Source organism: Dipodomys ordii, unplaced genomic scaffold (assembly GCF_000151885.1).
Source record: "Dipodomys ordii isolate 6190 unplaced genomic scaffold, Dord_2.0 Scaffold42, whole genome shotgun sequence".
Classification (NCBI taxonomy): domain Eukaryota; kingdom Metazoa; phylum Chordata; class Mammalia; order Rodentia; family Heteromyidae; genus Dipodomys; species Dipodomys ordii.
The window spans coordinates 9,766,316-9,789,331 of NW_012267258.1; the positions used below are offsets into that span (position 1 = coordinate 9,766,316).

At 37.7% G+C, this 23,016-nt stretch overlaps 1 protein-coding gene across 1 annotated transcript in view; it reads right to left on the bottom strand.

Annotated features, from left to right (window-relative positions):
- Positions 1-15,153, bottom strand: part of LOC105987467 (mucin-19-like) — a 62,621-nt gene extending 47,468 nt beyond the window's left edge. Inside the window, exons 1-13 of the mRNA XM_013018725.1 lie at positions 15,107-15,153; positions 14,887-15,026; positions 14,673-14,795; positions 11,504-11,566; positions 10,191-10,250; positions 9,151-9,376; positions 7,660-7,774; positions 6,808-6,868; positions 6,385-6,482; positions 5,201-5,414; positions 4,035-4,157; positions 3,263-3,386; positions 409-544 (exon numbers count right to left, since the gene is read on the bottom strand). Of these exons, the coding sequence (XP_012874179.1) occupies positions 409-544; positions 3,263-3,386; positions 4,035-4,157; positions 5,201-5,414; positions 6,385-6,482; positions 6,808-6,868; positions 7,660-7,774; positions 9,151-9,376; positions 10,191-10,250; positions 11,504-11,566; positions 14,673-14,795; positions 14,887-15,026; positions 15,107-15,153 (1,530 nt within the window). The remainder of the gene's footprint in view (positions 1-408; positions 545-3,262; positions 3,387-4,034; positions 4,158-5,200; positions 5,415-6,384; positions 6,483-6,807; positions 6,869-7,659; positions 7,775-9,150; positions 9,377-10,190; positions 10,251-11,503; positions 11,567-14,672; positions 14,796-14,886; positions 15,027-15,106) is intronic.
- Positions 15,154-23,016: the final 7,863 nt, after the last annotated feature.

Sequence of the window (23,016 nt, forward strand, 5' to 3'; positions counted from 1 at the left end):
CTAATAATGTCAATAAGTGATAGAAAACAGATATTGAAATACATATATTAAGTAATGGAAGGTTTGTTAAAGAACAATTCAGCATGAAGACTGTGTTGTTTATGTTGTTGTGCCTGTCTTAGAGCTTGAACTCATGTACTGGGCACAGTCCCTTAGCCGTTTTGCTCAAAGCTAATTCACTACCACTTGAGCCACATCTCTACTGTTGGCTTTTTGGTGGTTAATTAGAGATAAGAGGAGCAGGGACTTCCTTGCTCAGGCTGGCTTTGAACCACAATCTTAAGACCTGAACCTCCTGAGTAGCTAGGATTACAAGTGTAAGCTACCAGCACCTGGCTGACAATTGTGTTTTGAGAAACCGCTTTTTATTGACATCAGTTTGTTCAAGTGTCTTAGGTAATGACTTACGTGAATGGCCAAGAAGTGACAGTTTCCAGGGTGGTTGAATTTGTTGTCATCGAAGGTGGTAAACAAACTTCCTTCCACCTTACATCTCCCAGGACACAACGACTCAGTGCAGGACCACTTTGCCTCATGGCATGTGCTGTTGGAATGGAAGGGTTATGGGAAAGATTATTGATCATGTTTTCTCTAGGATGAAATTAAATGATGAGGACATTAGCACATCCTAAGCTAAAACCAATCTTGAGCCCCAACCTCAACTTGATAAAATCTCATTAGTGATTATTAGTGATGATATCCTGATATTTTGAAAGACTTTCTTTTTGACTAAATGATCAATTCTGCATGATTAAAGGCATGATTTCAGGCTTTGCTTTTTTTTTACATAGATGGTATTTATTGTTAATATGAGAGATAGTGGATTTTTTTAATGTAACTACTACAAACTTAAATTATTGGGAATCTAAAGTGTAAACAGGGTTTAAAGACTTTATGTGAACAAAATAGTATAAAATATCCCATTAACTATATTACTTAACTTCAGCTTGAAATTCTAATATTTTCATTCTATCAAGTTACATAAAACATATTAATGAAATTGCTTCTTTTTGCTCTGTATGTGTGTGTGTGTGTGTGTGTTTTGTGTGAGTGTGTGTGTGTGAATGTTGGGGATAGAACTTAGCCTGGATACTGTCCCTGAGCTTTTGTGCTCATGACTACATGCTCTACCACATGAGACACAGATCTACTTAGGCTTAGTTGGTGGTTAATTGAAGATAACAGTCTCACAGACTTTCCTGCCTGGATTCGCTTCAAACCAAAAACCTCAACCTCTTGAATAGCTAGGATCCCAGGAGTGAGCTACTAGGGCTGAGCTTATTTTACTTTTAAAAACATTTCAAATAAAAATGTTTAATTATATCTTGGACCCCATTACATATCCCTTGGAGAGTACATATATTTAATAAATCATAGCAATTAGTTTTCATAATTATTAATAACATATACACAATATTTCTTTATATCATTATATATAACTCCTATGTATATAATTACGATTACTATATCATTACCACAAGAATAGTTTTCATTTACGGAGAAATATTATAGCATAAGAAATAGATTTTCTTTCATTGAATCAGATTATTTCCTATAAGGACACATTTTTTATTGTAAAGATACTGTACAGAGGGGTTACAGTTACATGGTAAGGTAATGAGTACATTTCCTATGGAACATTGCTACCCCCTCCTTTGTTTTCCCCCTACCATTCCTTCCCTCCCACCTCACCAACTCTTCCCCCCAACCTCCAAAGCTGTAAAGTTCATTTTCAACATAGTGTCTTGTATGTCTTATTTTTACAATGGATCAATCTGTATCCTTGTTTCAGCATTTGGCAATATATTTTTAAACAAGTCCTTGGCAATCTTGCAGAAATTTGGAATTTCAGATAGCAAAACCATACTGAAGTATTGGGAAAATATTGCTTGTCAGTGGATTGTTTCTGAACTCCAAAGCAAAACTTAGATGTACTATCCAATTCATATATAAAAAGCAACAATAACTGGGCATATTTTAGCCCACTCCAAATTAAATATGTTGTTTACTTTCACCAATGTTGTTATACATAAAAATTATCGTGGAGGGAAAGGACAGGTGAGAATATTGGAAGGGGCGACATTGATCAAGATATGTTGTATTCACAAACTGCTTGGTTAAGTCCTTTGTATAACTACTTAAATATTTAAAAATTGAAAAAAGAAAAAGCAAAGCATTAAGTTGTTTTCCTGGCTGTATACTTTTCCAAATGTTCTTGGCAGAATTATTTATTTGATTATTATAGTTATTACATGAATTATTACATGAACTGGATACTTCAGAAATTGCGTGTATTGGTATTGAAGCTTGAACTCACAGCCTGGGCATAAGGCTAGAGCTCTTCCATTTGAGCCGTATCTCCATTTTGTCTTTTGGATGGTTGATTGGGCATAAGTATCTCATGGATGTTTCTACCCAGATCTCAGCCTCCTGAATAACTAGGATTGCAGGTGTGAGTCACTAGTTCCCTGCTGGTAATCATACTCTTTATGTCATGCTTTATCTTGTATTTACAACTACCATATGGTTTAGCATACAAAACATTATTTCACTGAGTGAATAGTATTGCCATTTATTTTATGTTTTTAATTTTTGAGCAATACATTTTTTACACTTCTTTTTATTTTTTTGTTGTTATTATAGGGTGATGTTCAGAGTGGTTATAGTTATATACAGCAGGTAAAGGGTATGTTTCTTTTTGGACAATGTCACCCCTTTCCTCGCTTTCTCCCAGTTATCCCCCTCCCATCCCCATCTACAAGTTGTATAATTCTTTTCTCACACAGTGTCTAGGGAGGACCACTGCTACATTTGTTCACCCTTTGTCCCTCCATTTCTGTGTTCCCCCTTTACCCTCTCAAAGACAGATCAATGAATAAACAAGACAAATAGGAAAGAAAACAAAAACAGCAATGAAGATAAAACCTCTTGTTTCCATTTCCTAGAGTTCATTTTGATAAATGCTATTTTGTATGATCAATGTGCCTAGGCATTGTGCCTTTATGTTCATCTCCTCAGAATATCCTCCATTGCTCTCACAGCGTGTGAAGGCCTAGAACAGTGCTCTTTAAAGGTACACAAGAAGATCACATTTTATAATAAAAACAAACATGCCTTCTAAAACAGCAGCTAAAGGTAACTGCATATAAAATGCAGTGAGATTGCTATTTATTTCTAAAAAGTTTATTTTAATGAGTTTTTTCCATATTAGAAAAAATTGGTATCATTTTACAATCAATAAAATGTAGACAGGAAGACATACCACTGGGAGCCACAGGCCCCTGCCCGGACTTCTCCTGGCTGATAGATGTTGCCACTCGACTCACAGGGACATTTTTCTTTCAATACACATTTTCCTTTCCCTCCAATATCATCCAATAGATAACCTAGAACATAGTATATTAGGTGATCAAAACAGTAGAAATACTAGTGAATTGTTTAGTCAGAAAGCAGTAGAGCCATCTCTGAGCTCTCTTTGTCTCAAGAACAAACAGGCTCTGGGAATGGTAGTGTCTTGTTTAGACAACTATTCCTCATAAAAATGAACAGGAATATAGGTAACAATTTCCTGAGCTCTACATACTACAGTCCTAGTGAGCCCAGCGTAGAATGAAAAACTCCTCTGCAGAAGATGGGAACTGACATTAACTTTGAACACTAAATTGTTGGAATATCTTTCTCTTTCTCTCTCTCTCTCTCTCTCTCTCTCTCTGTGTGTGTGTAAGCCAATACTGGGGCTTGAACTCAGGGCCTGGGTGCTGTCTCTTAGCTTTATTCCACTTGAGCCACATCTCTACTTCTGGTTTTTTTGATGGTTGGTTGGAGATAAGGTTTCACAGATTTTCCTGCCCAGAATGGCTTTGAACCATGATCCTCAGATATCAGCCTCCTGAGTTAGCAGGCTTATAGGAGCGAGCCACCACTGCCAGGCTTGTTGGAATAACTTGTTATGCATAAAACACCCCTATAATTAGATGTTTTGCATTTAGCTCTGTTAGTGTAGAAACTTCCAGAAAGAGGAGGGCGGGGCTTACCGTCTGGACAGGTGCATCCACTCACACACTCACTGTCCTGGAAAGGAGCCACATTCGAGCAGGTTGGAGGGTTTGAGGGGCCGCATTCTTTGTAGATGTGTTTCTCTGGGCATTTGGGCTTTTCTGCAGATATACAGAAACATACACATGTAAGCCATAGGACAATGGCATAAATACATAATACATAAATACATAATATTCCAGCAAGGGTTTTTTTCAAATGGGATTTGTGGAGTCAGATTCTCAAGACACAAGTCAAGCTTTCAAGATACTTTATACATTCCAATTATGCGCATATTTTTCCTGAATTTTCTATAATGCATTTAATTTGGCAGGATTGCATATTGTGCATAATTGTATACTGTGTGTAACTTCATCTCATCCGACATTGAAATTCATGTCTACTTGTTAAATGGGTTGAGATAAGCACACTTGGAAATCCTATTTACATTTACATTTCACTATTGTGTTAAAAAAATCCAGTAGTATTCAGCACACTTTTGGTACATTTCCCAGTTTTTAATTAAACATTTTCACCTCATGACTTTTCACTAATGATTGAACTCCAGAGCTTCGGACTTGCTCGGCTGGCTTTTTCTAGCTGGCACTCTACCACTTGAGCCATGTCTCCTGCCTGGCTTTTTGCTGGTCATTTTGGAAATGAAGTCTCAGTGACTTTAGTCTAGCTATAAGTAACAATCTTCCAGGTCTCAGTCACCTGAATAGCTAGGATTTCAGGCATGAGCCACTGGCTTTTGACCCTAAGTAAGATCTCAATGCACAACACTACAGTTGAGACAATGTTTTCTCTTAAGGACATGTCAGCGACAAGACTTATCTCCAAAATACTTTCTAGAATCATTCCAAAAGGTACTCTGAGGGCCTGAAGTGGTGACATATGCCTATAATCCCAATTACTCACAGACAGACAGAGGGGTCATGGTTGGAGGCCAGTCCAGGCAAAACAGTTAGCAAGACCTTCTCTGAAGATAAACGGAGGAAAAAGAGCGAACTGGGGGGGGCATGGCTCAGGTGATAAAGCATCTGCCTAGCAAGCATGAGGTTCTAAGTTCAAATCCACCATCCCTCTCCCCCCCTCACCAAAAAAAATCACTTTAAAGTCTTAGATGAACTTATTTATAATCTACACGAGAGGTCAAACCTACCACAAACAACATCAGAATCATCTCGCCAGTGCTCAAAGGTGCTGGGCCCTTCAGAGGCACAGAGGCGGGACAGTTCTTCATAAGTGTTACATGTAGCATTCACATCCCCATGACCATGACAGTACTCATCAACACAGACCCTCTTATACTGCTGGGCCAAAGGAGCGACCTTCCCACATTGCTCGAAGTAGGTGCCGATAATTTTGTTACAATGCTACAAAACAAAGCAGGGTATTTTGTGAAACCATAAGGAAAGTTGAGAATGGAATCACCAACTAAGTATAGTGGTGTCTTATGTATAACAAGTTACTATAGAAACAAACACATATAAAAGTTTTGTATCTTTTGCATAATATTCCAGAACTTTGGCAAGTATGTTGTTGAACACTTAGATTTAAAAGAAAATAAAAAGCATTTAGCCAGGTGCCAGTGGCTCATGCCTGTAATCTTGGCTACTCAGGAGATTGAGAGCTGAGAATCTCCATTCAAAGCCAGCACAGGCAGGAAAATGAAGCTCAGAAACAGAGCTCAGGACCTAAATTCAAGCCCCCATGGTGCACTCTCTCTTTCTCTCCCTCTCTCTTTCCCTCTCTCCCTCCCTCCCTCTCTCTCTCTCTGTCTCTCTCTGTCTCTCTCTCTCTTAAATATTTTAGCTAATAAAATGATGCCTGAAAGAATGCTTCACCTTTGACATTTCAGATCAAAACAATGATTCCAAAAGTGGTTGTAACTAAATTAATCCAAAATGTCTCTAACAGTAAAATGCATCTTAGAACTTGGGGAAATATCCAGGCTCAGGCCTGTCATCCTAGCTATTCTGGAGTCTGAGATCTAAGGATCACAGTTCAAAGCCAGCCCAGTCAGGAAAGTTTGTGAGACTCTTATCTCCAATTAGCCATCAGTAAATAATCAGATAGTATACAAGGTAGACAGATGATAAATACAAGACAGGTAATAGATACAAGATACCCAGATAGTTAATAGATACAAAGATAGATGGATAGAAAGATAGATAGATAGATGATAGATAGATAGACAGACAGACAGACAGACAGAAGTAGGTACAAGACAGAGAGCTAGAAGGAAACAGCAGATACAGGATGTAAAGAGAGGATGCAGGGTAGCACTTACAATGAACAGGTGTAGAGCTTTGATGTCTATGAGGAGGACCATCAATTCCTTACCTGCTCACCATCTTCACAAACTTCATAGCTTTTACTAACAGCATCAGGACAATCACCAGAAATTTTGCTATTGGCAATGTGCTCGTTGATATCTTGACCTTCAAATGAAAGAATTGTTTAATTTGATATATTCATTATACATGCACTGTATTTCTTTTGGAAAGCAAGTTTCTTTTTTTTTTTGAGGTCCAGTCTTGGGGCCTGAACTCTGGGCCTGGGCGCTGTCCCTCAGCTCTTCAGCTCAAGGCTAGCGCTCTACCACTTGAGCCACAGCGCCACATCCGGCTTTTTTCTTTTTTCTTATGTGGTGCTGAGGAATTGAACCCAGGGCCTCATGCATGCAAGGCAAGCGCTCTACCACTGAGCCACCTTCCCAGCCCCTGGAAAGCAAGTTTCTTTAGACCTAATCCAGAAAAATCTTACCTGGGGTGGTGTTGAAGTTACCACAAAGTCCACATGTGGTATATTGTTTGTGTAAGGTGAGCTGTAAAAAAATTACATTCAGACTTCAGTACAAGATCAAAACTATCTCAAGACAAGATTTATCCAAACCAAAAGAAAAGGTCATGGCATGTGTAACTCTATAACAACAACATATAAGTTAAGGATATGTTCCAGTGCCTTTTATCTTTTTAAGAAAATGCCTATGGAATTTGAAATCGATCCAGACGTCTTTCCTTAGCCTGCACTTTCTATTCTGTTATCTGCCTTCAAAGAGTAGTCTGTCTTTCAAGCTACTTTGAGTATTGTAATCCTAGCTACACAGAAGGCTAAGATCTGAGGCTTGCAGTATGAAGCTAGCCTAGGCAGGAAAGTAGGAGAAAATCTTATCTCTAATTATTCCCAGACAAAGCTGGAAAGAATGCTAGCCTTGAGTAAAAGAAGCTCAAGGACAGGGTCCAGGCCCAGAGTTCAAGTCCCAGGACCAGAACAAAAAAAAAAGATAACATTATATGTAATAGCTTCATAGAAATTTCTGAACAATGCTTAGCTTTTATTTCTTGTAATGCAATACTTTCTATAACTGAAATTAAGAACCAAAAGCATATTAGCTGGGCACTGATAGCTCATTGCCTGTACTATTAGCTACTCAGGAGGCTGAGATCTGTGGATTATAGTTCTAAGCCAGCAGATAAATGTGAAAGACTCTTAACTCCAATTAAGCAGCAAAAAGCCAGAAGTGGAGCTGTGGCTTAAGTGGTACAATGCCAAGCTTGAGTGAAATAGTTGAACAAGTCCCAGCATGACATTATAGGAAATGATATAGATACTCACTGAGAGGCTATTTTCAAGCCAGACTAAGGTGAGCATTCCTCTACGGCCCTTCAGAACATTATATTTTCCTTGTTTTTTAATATGAATCATTTTATTGCTGTGAGGTATTGATATGCTAAAAAATATAAAGTGCAAGTATGTAAACAATAACGAAAATAGTATTATTTATTATTAGAACATTAATACATTATAAATACTATATAACATATTTCTGAAAACCATTTTATTGCTATATTTACTATCTTATAATACTGGCTAGTAAATATGGTTTTTCTAATTTCAGAAAATTGCACACAAGGGCTTAATATGAAATGTGAAGGACTAGGAAGTGGCGTGCGTTGTGGCTCAAAGTAGTAGAGCGCTGGCCTTGAGCAAAAAAGCTCAGGGACAGCACCCAGACCCTGAGTTCAAGCCCCATGACCAACAAAAAAAGAAGAAAAAGAAATGAGAAGGACTTTACAGGAACAAGCAAAGATTTAGGGGGTTTTAGAGAAATGAACAGGTGGAAACCTTACTTTGTCAGAAAAAAACAAACAAACCATGATAATGTAATTGGAAATGTTCATAAGTCGAATAGCATGACTCATTTCCTTATTTTAGAAAATATTCAAAAACAGTAACACTTCCAAATCTGAATGGCTAAAATAATGGCCTAAGAAATTTGTTCTCTTCAATTTCTAATTGGTGCAGCTTCAAATCATATTGAGTGCTAAATCTGTCAATGAAAACTACAACATTCTTCTAACAGTTTTATGTAATATGACCCAAATCGGAGTTCACAGAATAGTCTAAAAACAAAGCTACTGTAATACTAACTACCAAGGAAACTGAGATCTAAGGATAATTGTTTGAAGCCATCTTGGGCAGACAAACACTGAAGAGACTCTTATCTCTAATTAGCCATCAAAAAGCTAGAAGTGGGGGTGTGGCTTAAGCAGTAAAGAACCAGACTCAGACAGAAAAGCTAAGAACAGCATGTATTTATATATAAAGACAGGGTTACCCTGTTTATTCCTAAGTTTGGACAGCAATAACTACAATCCAAACTATGACAAATGTATTTTGCTATATTTCTGTCCAATAATAGAAATATTTAAAGACCACCAAAACAGAAAGAGACTGTTTTCTTTGGCTACATTTATTGGGTGTGCTGGTATTGGGACTTGAACTCAAGATCCTTGTGCTCTTGCTTAGCAGTTTTGCTCAAGTCAGATGCTCTCTCCACCACTTAAACCACACCTCTACTGTAAGCTGTTTGCTGGTTAGTTGGAGATGTGTGCTTCATAGATTTGACTTCCTGGCCTGGTTTTGCACCACAATCATCAGATCTCAGTCTCCTGCATAGATGGGGTTACAGATATGAGCTACTGGAGTCCAGCCTATCTTTTCCTTTTTCCTCTTTTTCTTTATCTTTATTTTTTTGGGGGGGAGGAAGGGGACTCAAAGTATATACTGAATACGTTTATGCATTTAGTTCATTCTCTTACTTACCTTTTTTCATTAAGTAAAATAGTGTCACCCGAAATAGAGATGTCATTACCGTCAACCAGAATTTTAATTTTTTCAATCTCATTCTTGTTGTTTCTTTTGATCTCAATATGAAAATCTCCAGACTCAGCACAGTCACGACAGAAGGTGTACGTGCATGGAGAAGTAAAGGAAAAGATGTAGCCATTGAAAGCTTTGTACACTCCGGAACCCCAGGTAGAAGCTTCACCTACAAAACAGTCAGAGGAACAATTTATCATGGTAAAGAACAACCCAGACACTCAACCACTGCCTGTATCTATTTATACAGTTGCTGAATGCTGTCTTTTTCTCCGTACTACAAGTGTAATGCAAATTGTATTTGAACAAGTCCTTGCAATAGCTAGGATGGCTATGGTGGCAAAGACCAAGCAATAACTTCCTAATATGGAGAAAGATCTAGAAAAGGAAGTTGTGCTCCATTTCCTTGTTTAGTTTGCCGTGTGTGTGTGTGTGTGTGTGTGTGTGTGTGTGGTGTGTGTGTGTGTGCCAGTCCTGGGGCTTGAACCCAGGGCCGGGAAGCTGTCCCTGAACTTTTGCTTAAGGCTTGCATTCTACCACTTGAGCCATAGTTCCACTTCTGGCATTTTTTGGTAGTTAATGGGAGATAAAGAGTCTCACAGACTTTCATGTCTGGTTTGCCTTTGAACCTGGATCCTCAGATCTCAGATCACAGCTAGGATTCCAAGTGCGAGTCACGGGCACCTGGCTTGGCTTGGCCTTTTGTATAGTTATTCTAATGTTACATAAATGAAGTTCTCTTTATATTGAATAAATATAAAGAATTCTATTACTTCGGATTATAAATACAAATGTAAGTAACTATGTATGCAAATATATACACCTTGATCACACATTTGTTTATGTGTGTGTGTGTGTGTGTTTTGTGTCTGTGTGTTAGGGAAAATGGTAGATATGCAATGTTACTCATCTGTAGTGATCCAAGAGAGAGGCAATGGATATGGGTACAAGAATATGGATGAAGTCAGAGCCACCTTACATACCAATAACTTCATTTGTTTCTGAGTACGTTGGAGTTGCTTCTGGAATATGGGATCCTTTTTCTATTAAACACAATATACAGATAATTAATATTAAGACATGTATTCATTTAACTGTGCACAATATTAGGATGTCTATGGAATTTAGAAGTTGGTAATAAAGTTCATCCAATGAGTCTCTGAATCGTGATTATATCCTTTGACTTGGGATGAGATTTCCAAAGAGATGTACATATGGTTTACCTTTATCTTTGCAGTGCTTTTTTGTTTTCAGGGAACAATCCATGGTAGTATTTTTCAAGTATTTTTTAAGAGCTTACTCATTTCAGATCAGATACAATTACTAACATATTATTACATCTGCATTTTCCACTTTATTTTTTTGTATGTGTGCTGGTTCTGGAGCTTGAACTCAGGATCTGGGTATTGTTCATGAGATTTTTTTGGAGCAAAGCTAGCACTCTACCACTTGAACCACAGGTTTATTTCTGGCTTTTTTGGTAGTTTATTAGCGTTAAGAGTTTTATGGATTAAGGCTTGAAGCCTTAATCCTCAGGCCTCAGCCTCCTTAGTAACTAGAATTATAGACATGAGCCACTGGCAGCCAGTTTCTTTTCTATTTCTTAAACAAATCACATTGTAAGTCCACTTTTGATCAGAATCCATGATGCAAACAAGCCACAAGTCACATTTTTATTCAGTCATTTATCAAATATTCATCATTAAGCTATATATGTATGAATGCAAAAATTCAGCTTTCCTGGATCGTAGGGTAAATCCATATGTCTTGAAAATTTTAACTTCTCATGATCATATATTTCCAATTGCCTTTTTATGTAATTAAATAAATTTGAATAAAATTTCAAGACAAGGCCTAAAAGTAGTCAGTGTAGCGGTAACAAGAGTAAATGACTTTGTAGAACTTCAAAAATATTCTTCACAATGCTGTTTATCATCAGCCTTTAAATCATTTTTCTGATTTCACAAGTTATCTTCATTCAGATGGCTTGGAAATTGATTGCGCTTCTAATTTATTTATGAACATTTGAAAATTAATATCTAAAATGATAAAGAAGGTGTATCGTTCTATCCAAATTTCCTTATTCAATTACTCATTTCCCTTATTCATAAAATTACTTCGAATAATCAATTTGTCATCTTATACTTCACACTCAAGAAGATGAGTGTGGGTGTTCAGTAGTAGAAACAGTAATATCCAGTCATAGCATAATAATTTACAGCAGAGCATTTCAAAAATCTGTGTGTATAAACATGTATACCATTTTAACCACTCCAAGGAAAGAAAATCCCATTACCTGGAGTACTGTGTGCTGCAAAGGAGCCTGGAGGTTCAGTGATGTCAGACAAACGTGTGTCATCTATTTTAATACAAAATGATCAGGTTGCTTTTGGTATTTAATTTTACATGGTAAAATATTATTTGTAAAAATGTAATTGATGAACCATAGATTTTAATCCAGAAATTGGAATGCTGAATGAGTGTGGCAGCATGGGCCTATAATAAAACCCTATCTGATTTTTCAGATAAAAAACAGAAAAGGGGTAGAGGATCTGGCTCAAGTGGTAGAGTACCTGCCTAGCAGACACAAGGCCCTGAGTTCAAACCCCGCTACAAAAAGAAGCTATTGTTACCAGATTTAGCCTGTGTCAAACTACATATACATAATGTATATGTAATGTTTTATGTATTATATATATAGCATATATATTATATATTATTATACATATTATGTATTTTATATATAGTATATAAATTATATATACTATGTATTATATATATAACATTATATAGCATCTATAAACATATATAATATAACATATATGTAATAAATGAATAATTTATGTATTTTGTATAATTATGTATTATATATTATAAATTATATATGTATAACATATAATTTTATGTAATGCATTTATATATTATATATTTGTACATACACATATAATTTATACATACATGTATACATAATTGTATGTGTATATGAATGTACATAATGTATATGTGTATGCATCATTTTACATACATGTGTTATTTATACATACCTGTATAAATAATTTACAGATACATTTATAAATATAATATAGTATAGATATATCTAATGTAAATATATAATATATATGTTATATATGTTACAGGTATTTATATAATAACATCTATAAATACATAATGTTTATTTATATATATAAATATTAAATGCTTTGTCACTAAATTGATAAATTACTTTATTCTAGATTAATGGTCCTAAAAGTTTTTGTCCAGATAAAAAGAAAGGTTTAGTTAACATGGATGCAGACATTCTACCACAGTTGGGGAAACTTGGGGAATTGTTTTAAATTCAACTACCTAAGCATCACCTAGGTACCAGGATGTCAGTTGAACAAAGGATCCTTATTGGTAAAAACTAGAAGTATGAAGAATACCCACTTAGGTGAGTTAGCTCTGTTTCATGTCAAGAGATCCAAACCTTCATTGCAAAGCCACTGGGTTTACTGCCATTGGAAGCAATACCAGAAACAGCACTAGCACCACTTGCTGGTAAGCTACTTGCTTTTAGAAAGTCAAAGCAGCTAAATTCTGCCATGAAATTGGTAGCTACTCCACAGTAGAAAAAAAAAGAACCAATAAATCTTGAATACATTTCTCAGGAATAAAACCTAAGAATATTTAAACATCATAGCTAATCAAAGAAAATCTGAGACTCAAAATTTTAGTAGCTTTTAAAACACCTGCTCTGGTTGTAATTAAAAGGCAGGGACAATAAATAATTATTTCAGTTGTTTTACTTCTACTGTGTTGACTTTAAAACTAAATGTTCAAAGATTAAGAAAAAGCAATAACTAATATTTCTGTACCACCAAGCCTCTTTGAACAGATTTATTGATAATTGAGATTGAGTCAATGACACATTATTTCTGGCTCATTACATTTTATTTTATAAAGAGTATTAATCCTAAAATTCAATTCTAAAGATGAATCCTGAATATTGGCTGTCTCTTTGGATAGCTCCCAAACATTCTAACACATAACAGAATCAGTCAGTAACAAATACTATTTTAACAATTTGTACCACAAATTTCAAGACCATTCAGACTGTTTATGATTGCTTAAAAGGGATTAAACTTGTTTACTCTCCTCAAAATTCAAAGGAATCTTAAGGTATCAAGTCCAGATGCAAGATATAAAGATTGAGCTACATGTATCAGCTGCTACTCTCTCACAAAGACAGTCATATGAAATACACATTGATACATTCACAACCATAACACCATAACTGGTGTTACACCAGTTCCTCATTCTAATCATCTAAATACATTTCAAGATTTCAGGATTCTGACTTTTGTTATTATCTAAGAATTCATTAGTATCTTTTCCAAGGGATTTTGGATTGCTGACATTCTAGACAACAGGAATCAATCTGAATACGTAACCCAAGGAACAAGGTCTAGCAATGCCCTTTCTAGCATCACAGATACCTGCAAACCTAAGGCCACTGTCACCAAATTCTTTTGGTCCAGAATCACCAGATTCATCTGCAACCTCTCTTCCTCCACCAGTTGCAGAAGCAGAAGACTAAGTAATGCCTCCGAATTAAAAAAAAAATAACACATGACTACAAGAAGGAAGGAAGAAATTAGTTAGGATTTCTTGGGAACAGAGTCTAAGTTAAGATACCTGAGCCACTGAAACCATCTCCAAGACTTAAGTACTGAGCCCCTGCAGATCCATCACTTCTGCCTCAAATCCCAACACCTTCACCAACTCCAAGTCCTTCTTGGTCAGATAACCCCAGGTTGGCTCTTGAGTCTTCAGAGATACCCCCAAAATATTCAAGCCCATTGTTATTACTTGAGCTGCCTGCTGAACACAAAATTACAGTCACAAACATTACTTTCAAACTACACCATAAGTCAGAACTATTCTATGCTAGAAAATGTTCTGTATCTAAATCCTTGGAGATTCTAGTGTATCTACGGACTTCAGGGGGAAAAATTCAATCTCTATCAAAGTCTATATGCCTTTATGACCCTCACACCAAACCGATCTAAAACCAAAATTGCTCAAACAAAATCTACCCTTTCTGCATTTCCAAAACCACAAAACCAAGTCTTTTTCTCTATGGAAAAACAAATATCAAATGGAAAAAGTTATGAAAGTTTGCCATCTATATCAATTTCACTGCAAGAATCCAAGTTCATGGAAAGTCTAAATTACAAGTTTAGTCCTGAGATTCATGGATCCGAGCAAATTGGGTTACTATCATCCCATTATACCTCTTGCCAATGAATCTCTTCTCATTAGATTTGAAATTTCTAGTGTTCACCTCATTTCCTACACTGATACTGTTACCAGAATATTAACATTTCACCACCAGGTGATATTTAATAAATTTAAGGATGCAAAGAATTTTATGTACACAAGCTAGCTGTCAACCACCTTACTACTAAAACAAGATTCTCCAGTACCTTTCATGTCATTGTGGCTAAGGCCAGTGTCACCAACTGGATTTGAACCAGAAACTCCAACATCAGTTTCACCTCTGTGCTTTCTTTCTCCAAATCCAAAATCAGCTAACTTAGACTGGCTCACTGGCAAAGAAATAAAATATTAATAAAACAATGGTTTCCAGGTCAACATCAATTTTTGACTTCACTAGCACACAACATAAAGGTAGACTACCTGAGCCACTGCCATGAAATCCAAGGTTCCCATCACTCTGACTAGATCCAATGCTTACAGATCCTTTTATACCCAACTGATTAACACCATAGCCAAAGTTCCCTAATATATTACCCAACAAAGCATTACCAATGCTGGCACTGCAGAGGTAAAATAATGATCAGAACATCAATGCAATAAGCTTATGATTCAAACATTTTATTCACAGAAACTAAGTTACCACATGTATACCACTGGACTAATGTCTCGAATTATCTTTTGCTCCATTTACGCTAAGGCCAGCAAATGCATTTGAAATAAAACTCCGATCTTACATGTCCATCCAAAAAAAACCAATTATGTGTTGAATGCTTCCTCCTCAAAAAGGCGGTGTTCAGAGTTGATTGGCTCTTAATTGTCCCCAAAGGCTTGTGTAGCAAAAGCTGGAACTCCAGGGACAGCATTAGGAACCATGGAAAGAAGGGCCTAGTGACAGGAAGTAGGTGCTAGGTAAGCGCCATGTGTATTTTGTGTTCTCTCTGCCTCTCTTTCCACCTCCTTCCTTCTCTTTATCCCTCCCTCCTACCATCATTTCTTCTCTCCTTCTCTCTCCTTGCCTCTCATCCTCTGCTTCCCTCCCACTCTTCCTCTGATTCTCCTCTCCTAACTTCTCCCTCCCTTCTCCTTCCTGGCTTCCATGAGGTGAGTTGTTTCCTCTCACTCAGGCTCCTCCCACTATGATAGCCTGTTTCCTGTCTCATCCCAGACACAAAAGCACCAGACAACCACAGACTTGAAACCTCTCAAAGTGTGAGTAAAAAATGAACCTTTCATTTCATATTCTCAAGTCTTTTGTCAAGGCCCCAACAAGCTAATACAACTGCTAAAAACATATTCAGCTCTACCCTTTCTTTCTCCAAGTCCCAAATGAACTAAACAGAACTTCCTCTAGCAGAGAAATAAAAGAGGAACACAACCATGGTTCCAGGGTCCATATCTATTTGGATGACACTGGTACATGGCACAAAGGTAGACTACCTGAGCCACTGCCACCAGATCAGATGTTCTTATCCCTCTGATCAGATCCAATGCTTGCCAATCCCTGGCCGATCACACCCAACTGATTAACAGCAGAACTGAGGCTGCCTAATATATTACCCAACAGAGTATTTTCAATTCTGGTATTGCTGGTGCTGCCTGCAGAAAGTAAAATAGTTATCAGAATATGTTTTAATAAGGCTGTAATGCAAACATTCATTTTTATAAAACTAAGTAGCTGCATCTCAACGAGTGAACTAGATTCTCTAGTACCTTCTTTTCCATTCACACTAAGGCCATTGCCAGAAAAAAAAAGATGAAAAAGAAGCTCTGTGGTGATTAGATGAATGTCCATCAAAAAGTCACAAACATAATGCCTGTTCCTCAGCATGGCAGTGTTTATGAATGAGGGGAGGAACTTAACAGGCCCCAAAGGCCTACATAGTAAAGCCAGGTCCCCAGCTGATGGATTGGAGTAGTTAGGGTCTAGCTACAAGAAGGAGATCCCTCGGTGAACTCTTTTATATTTAGTGCCCAGTCTTTTGTGTTTTCTCCCCTTCTAAATCTTTCTCTCTTTCTCTGTCTCTCTGTCTTTCTCTCTCTCTTTCTGTCTCTGTCTTTCTCTGTCTCTCATGTTTCTCTGTCTTCGTGTTTCTGTCTCTGCCTCTTTCTCTAACTCATTCTCTGTCTCTCTGCCTTTCTCTCTGTATGGGTGTCTTTCTCTGTGTCTTTCTCCCTCTCCAGCCCTCTCTCTGGCCTTTCTCTCTCTCCATCTCTCTATCTTACTCTGTCTCCCTCTTCCCTTGTCTCCCTGTATCTCTCTCTGTCTCTCTTTCTGTCTCAGTCTGTCTGTCTCTCTTTTTCTCCTCTCTCTCCCTCTCTTTCCCCTTTCTTTCTCTCCTTTCTCCCCCCTTTTCTCTTGGCTCCTGTGAGTTTATGTCTCACTGACATAGGCCTCAACCACTATGATAGTCTGCCTCATCTCAGACTCAAAGCAATGGGGCAGCCAACCACAAATGGAAACCTCTGTAATATGATCCAAAATAAAACTTTCTCCTTTAATGAGATTTCCTTGTGTCTTTCAACATAGTCACATATCCTGCAATCTAAAACCAAAATTAGCTCTACCCTTTCTTTCTCCAGATCTCAAATTATCTAACCAGGTCTTTTCTATTAGCAAAGAAATAAACCGTTAAAACAATGCTTTTGGAGCCCATATCAGTTCTGGCTTTACTGGCACACAACACAAAGTTCAACTACCTGAGCCACTACGACTGGATCCAACGTTCTCATCGCTCTGACCAGATCCAGTGCTTTGCAGATCCCTTGGGACCCAACTGATTAACGACACAGCCAAAGTTCCCTACTATATTACCCCCAAATTATTCCCATTTCTTGTACCACTGGTACCACCTGCAGAAGGCAAAAATAATCCTCATCAGAACATAGTTCAGCAAGTTTATCCAAAGAAACTAAGCATCAGCACCTAAACGACTAGATTCTTTAGTACCTTTTTCTTCAGTTTTTAATTAGATCACTTCTTGTATTTGATTTATCCATCAACAGCTCATCTGTATATTCTCTCTTCTCTGTCTCTGTCTCTGTCTCTCTCTCTCTGTCTTTCTCTCTCTCTCTCCCCCTTCTCTCACTTCTTCTTCCTGGCTTCCATCATTTGATCTCTCTCCTCTGACACATTCTGCCTCACCTCAGACCCAAAGCAATGGCGCCTGCCAACCACAGATGGAAACCTCTCAAGGTGTGAGCCAAAACAAACCTTTCCTCCTTTCATGAGATTTCCTCAGGTATTTCAATACAGTCACAGATCATAACATCTCTAAAACCAAATTCAGCTCTACACTTTCTTTCTCCAGCTCTCAAAGAAATAAAACTTTAATGAAGCAATGCTTTCAGAGTCCACATTAGTTCAGCCTTCACTGGCACACAGCACAAAGGCAGGCCACCTGAGCCACCACGACTGGATCCGATGTTCTTAGCACTCTGACCATATCTACTGCTTGCAGATCCCTTGAGACCAAACTGATTAACGACATGGCCAAGTTTTTCTAAAACACTAACCAACCAATGATTCTTATTTCTTGCACTGTTGCTACCACCTGCAGGATATAAATTTAGTATCATCAGAATGTATTTCAGTAGGTTAGGATTCAAACTTGTTTTATTCACAGAAACTGTCAACCGCTTGATTAGATTCTCTTGTACTTTTTCCTCCACTTTTACTATGGCCATGAACAGCCAATGAATTGGAAATACCAAGTCCAAGATCAAGTTTAGCTCCAACCTTCCTTCCTCCATCACTTCCAGACGACCCCATAATGCTTCCTATAAAAAGTCCAAAGGTCATTTTTATATACTTTAGAAACTGGCAACTCATATAAAAATTAAAACGTTATTGCATCAACAAGTAATAAATATTTGAACTTCAGTTGGGTATCTCAGGCCCAGAAGCCAGACAGAATACCTGAACCACTGGTATCTAAGCCATGTCCTTGGAGTTGGGCCCTAATGGATGCCCTGCCACCCACACCTAGTCTCTGTTCAGGAGAAGTCCTCAAATTAGAGTTTCAATTTCCAGAGCTACCGTTAGCCAATGGATTCTTACTTCTCAGACTGGTTTCATCTGCAGAATATAAGAGGGTTGTCAGAGTGTGTGAGACACATTTTAGGATTCGGAAACTTGTAGCAACCATGGCATCCATACCTGCATCACTGAAAATAGAGACTCTGGGCTGGCTATCTTGTTTCCTTCGACTTTTCTGATTGTACTACTGCTGCCACCAAATGAAGTCAAGCTAGAAACTCCAAGCGCAACCCATCACCTTTCCTTGATCTCAGATCCAAACCAGAAGACCACTTCCAAATAATGAAACAAAAAGTTATACAAAATGAATCTTAGTTGAATCATTAATTGTTCATCTTTTCTTACTGGTTAACTTAATGGAAAAAATTTCAAAAAATATATCTTGATTGATAAGTTTGAGCCACAGGCATCAGAACCAAAGACTATATAATTCCATCTAGCTGATATCTCACCACCCCACCAACTCTGACGGTGATTTCTCATCTCTTTTGACCAGATGCCCTCACATCAAACCTCAAATTTCCACAGGCACTGATATTCAGTCTAGTTCTACTTCTTGTACTGTGTTATCTGTTGCAATAAAGACATTGTGTCATCGAGGACTATTGAAACACACCTTAAAATTCTTTACATTTAACACACAAGCTCTGAAATAGTAATATCTAAATCATCAGAATTTAGATTTCCAGTGTAGCTGATTTCATTTTCAGAAAAATATCACTTTTGTTCAAGATCACCAGCAGCAATTCCATATGAGGTGAGACCACCAGAACCAAGTGACACCAAAATATTTCCACCTAACAGAAAAGTTAAACATTCTTAGAAGCAATCATTAATGCATTAATTAGCTCTGCACTTTTTAAAAAACCAGCAAAATCTGGATGAGAATTCCTGAGTCACTGACTTGAGCCCCAGATCTTATGGACTCAGCACCACCTAACATCAGCACCAATCAACATCCACCACCACCGAAGACAAATCCCTTTGACTCCACAAATCCCTAGCGTCATAGCACTTGTGACCGTCATTTCTTTGATAGGCTTTAATTTCTGAATGCTATTTTCCATCCTTTTGCATATTTATTTTCTTCTGGAATTTTGGTTATTTTTTTCATGCAAACTAGTGCACTTTTTTTCTTTTCTTTTTGTTCTGTGTGTTTATATTTCTTTGGGAGTGAAAGGGGAACAGAAATGAGGGGAGCAAAGGGTGAACAAACGCAGCAGTGGTACTCACTGGACACTGTGTTGACAATGAACTATGCAACTTTTGGGTATGGTCTGAGAGGGAAAAACTGAGAGAAAACAAGGGAAGGGGTGACATTGTCCAAAAAGAAATATATTCTTTACCTGACTTAGATAACTAGAATCCCTCTGTACATCACCTTTATAATAACAATTAAAAATTCAAAGAAGAAAGAAAACCATAACAGGACCATATTCACTATAGTATAACTATATTCACTATAGTAATGCAATTATATTTAATATGGTCATGCAACAAAATTAGTTCATATGTGTAATAGGATCAACTTGAAGACATAAATGCCACACAAAAGCACGAACTAAAGTGTTCTGTTCCAGCTGACAAGCCTTGGGCATTGGAGAACACAAATGGCTTTCTTCCAGCCCAAAGCAAGTGACTGAGGGAAAACTAAGCAGAGACAAGGTCTCTTTCGCCAAGCTCCGTTCATAAAATCATTGAAACATCATACTTCTTTGCTTATGTATTTCTATTGTTGATGGCTACCAACAAGAACCTGCAATTCTTCCCATGAGATTCTCTAACACCACAGCCACATGAGTCAAAACACCAGTAACAATCTCTACTTTGCTAATAGTTTCTGTTAAGAGCAGAAATGAAGACCCAACTTAGAATACGTGTTCTGCTGGCATCAGAAGCAGAGCCAGCTGATATGTCCACTGTGTTAACAAACTCATGTTGGCCAATTGGATCATTATCTTTTTTATTTGAAGCTTAGCCACCAAACGCCATACCACCTAAGACACCAGTTGATCTGGTTTCATCTACCAAACAAAAATTCTGATCATTATCACAGAAAATGCATTCAAATAAGAAGTTCATTTATGAATACCTAAATATTGACCTGTTAACTAAACTCCATTACTGTTCTTGGTGGTGGTGGTGGTGGTGTGTGTGTGTGTATCCTGGGTATTGAACTCAGAGTCTCACTTTCTTGCTTGGCTTTTTTGCTCAATTCTGGTGCTTCACTTTAATTTTGGCCTTTTTCTGGTTAATTGGAGATAAGAGTGTCTTGGATTTGTCTGTCCTGGCTGGCTTCAAACTTTGATAGATCTATCTCAGCCTGCTGAGTAGCTAAGGTCACAGGTATGAAGGAGAATCCTGGTATAGAAATGAATTGAGATCAGATAAAGAAATATCTGAATTTCTATACTACATTTGGGTCCAGAAGGATTTTACATGATTAATTGATACAAATAAAGCCATAAGAATGACTGATCAATAGCCAGGTGCCAGTGACTCGTGCCTGTAATCCTAGCTATGCAGGAGGCTGAAATCTGAGGATCACAATATGAAGGCAGAAGCCAGCTGGGAAAAAAAGTTCTATGACGCTTTCATCTCCAATTAACCAGCCAAAAATAAGAAGTGGAGGTGTGACTCAAATGGTATAGCACCAGCCTTGAGTGAAAAAGCTAAGGGACAACATGAAATGAATTCAAGCCTCAGTACCAGTGCATAATCACACAAATGCACACCAAATAAAATGGTTGGCCATTATAAAAATAGTAACAAAGAGAAAGATCACTTGAGAAGATAAAAGTAGAGATTGTTTTATTTTTGGTTAGTCATGGGAATTGAACTCAGGGACTGAGTGCCCTATCTGGGCTCTTTTGCTCAATGCTAGGCACTCTACCACTTTGAGCCACAGCACAACTTCTGGTTTTCTGGTGGTTAGTTGGAGACAAGAATGTCATAATTTTTCCTGCCCAGGCTGGTCTTGAGCCGTGATGCACAGATCTCAGCCTCCTGAGTAGCTAGCTAGGATTGCTGTTACTTTTGAGCCTTACTATTAAGACCGGGTGTTGCCATCAAAACAAAGATGATCATATTATCCCAAATGAAAGAAAGCCAGACAGTGATAAATCATGCCTGTAATCCTACCTACTCAAGAGGCTAAGATCTGAGGATCAAGGTTTAGAGCCAGCTCAAGAAAGAAAGTCCATGAGACTCTAATTTCCAATTAACCATCAAAAAACCGTAAGTGGAGTCTGAGTCAAGTGGTAGCATACCAGCCTTGAGAAAAAGGTAACTGTGCTCAGGCCCCAAGTTCAAGCCCTAAAACAATGCTTTTTCAAAAGAAAAGTACTTATTTCCCATGCAAGCTCCTTTTATTTTGCCGGGTGTGGGGCCTGAATTCTGGGCCTCAGCACTGTCCTTCAGCTCTTCAGCTGAAGGCTAGCACTCTACCACTTGAGCCAGCGCCACTTCTAGCTTTTTCTGGTTATGTGGTGCTGAGGAATCCAACCCAGACCCTTATGCATGAGAGGCAAGCACTCTACCACTGAGCCACCTTCCCAGACCTATGCAAGCTCCTTTATCTAACAGTCTGAGCTCCAGGGTTACCTGACTCCTGGCTTCCAGAATCCCGACGCTCTCTCAACCTGGATTCGTGAGGGGATGAACCAAAGAAACCGCCACCGTCACCTAATAGGAATAACAGGCTTCATTGAAAATAGTATTAAAAGCACATAATATAAAATAGACACTTATTTTGTGCAAGTTCTTCTATTTGATGTTAATACTATGTAAGATATACTACTTATAATACTATATAATACTATATAAGATGTACTTTACTAAGATACTAAACTACATTCTAGAGATATAAGCCACATAAACAATACAGGAGACAGGGGATGTTTGATTTCAAAGTGATAGCCCACAGTCCTTGAGGTGCTGATTTAGGTGTGTGTGTGTGTGTGTGTGTGTGTGTGTGTGTGTGTGTGTGTGCTCCTTATTTTTATTTATTTATTTTTAATAAGATTTTTTATTGTGAAAATACTATACAGAGGGGTTACAATTACATGAGCAAGGTACTGAATACATTTATTATTAAGCATTGTTGCCTCCTCCTTTGCTTCCCCTTACCATCCCTTCCCATCTCCTCCCACCCAATCCTCCCCCACCACTGCCAAAGTTATAAATTTCATTTTTCGACATAACAACTTGTACATCTCATTGTTGCAGTGGGTCCACCTGTATCCCTATTTAAACAATTTGTTTTTTCCCTTTCCTTCCACAAATTATACCAACATCAAATACAGTGAAAACAGGGGTTATACCGTGGGGGAGGGACATACAAAGCAACAAAGAAATCACCTTATAAAACAATTGCAAGAAAGAAAAACCATTTGAGTCCTTATCTTGGGGTTAATTTCATTTCTGCTTGTCTCAGACATATCCTAGTTATTGCAAATAAGGGAAACCATGGAACCTATATTTCTTTGGGCCTGGCTTACTTCACTTATTATAAT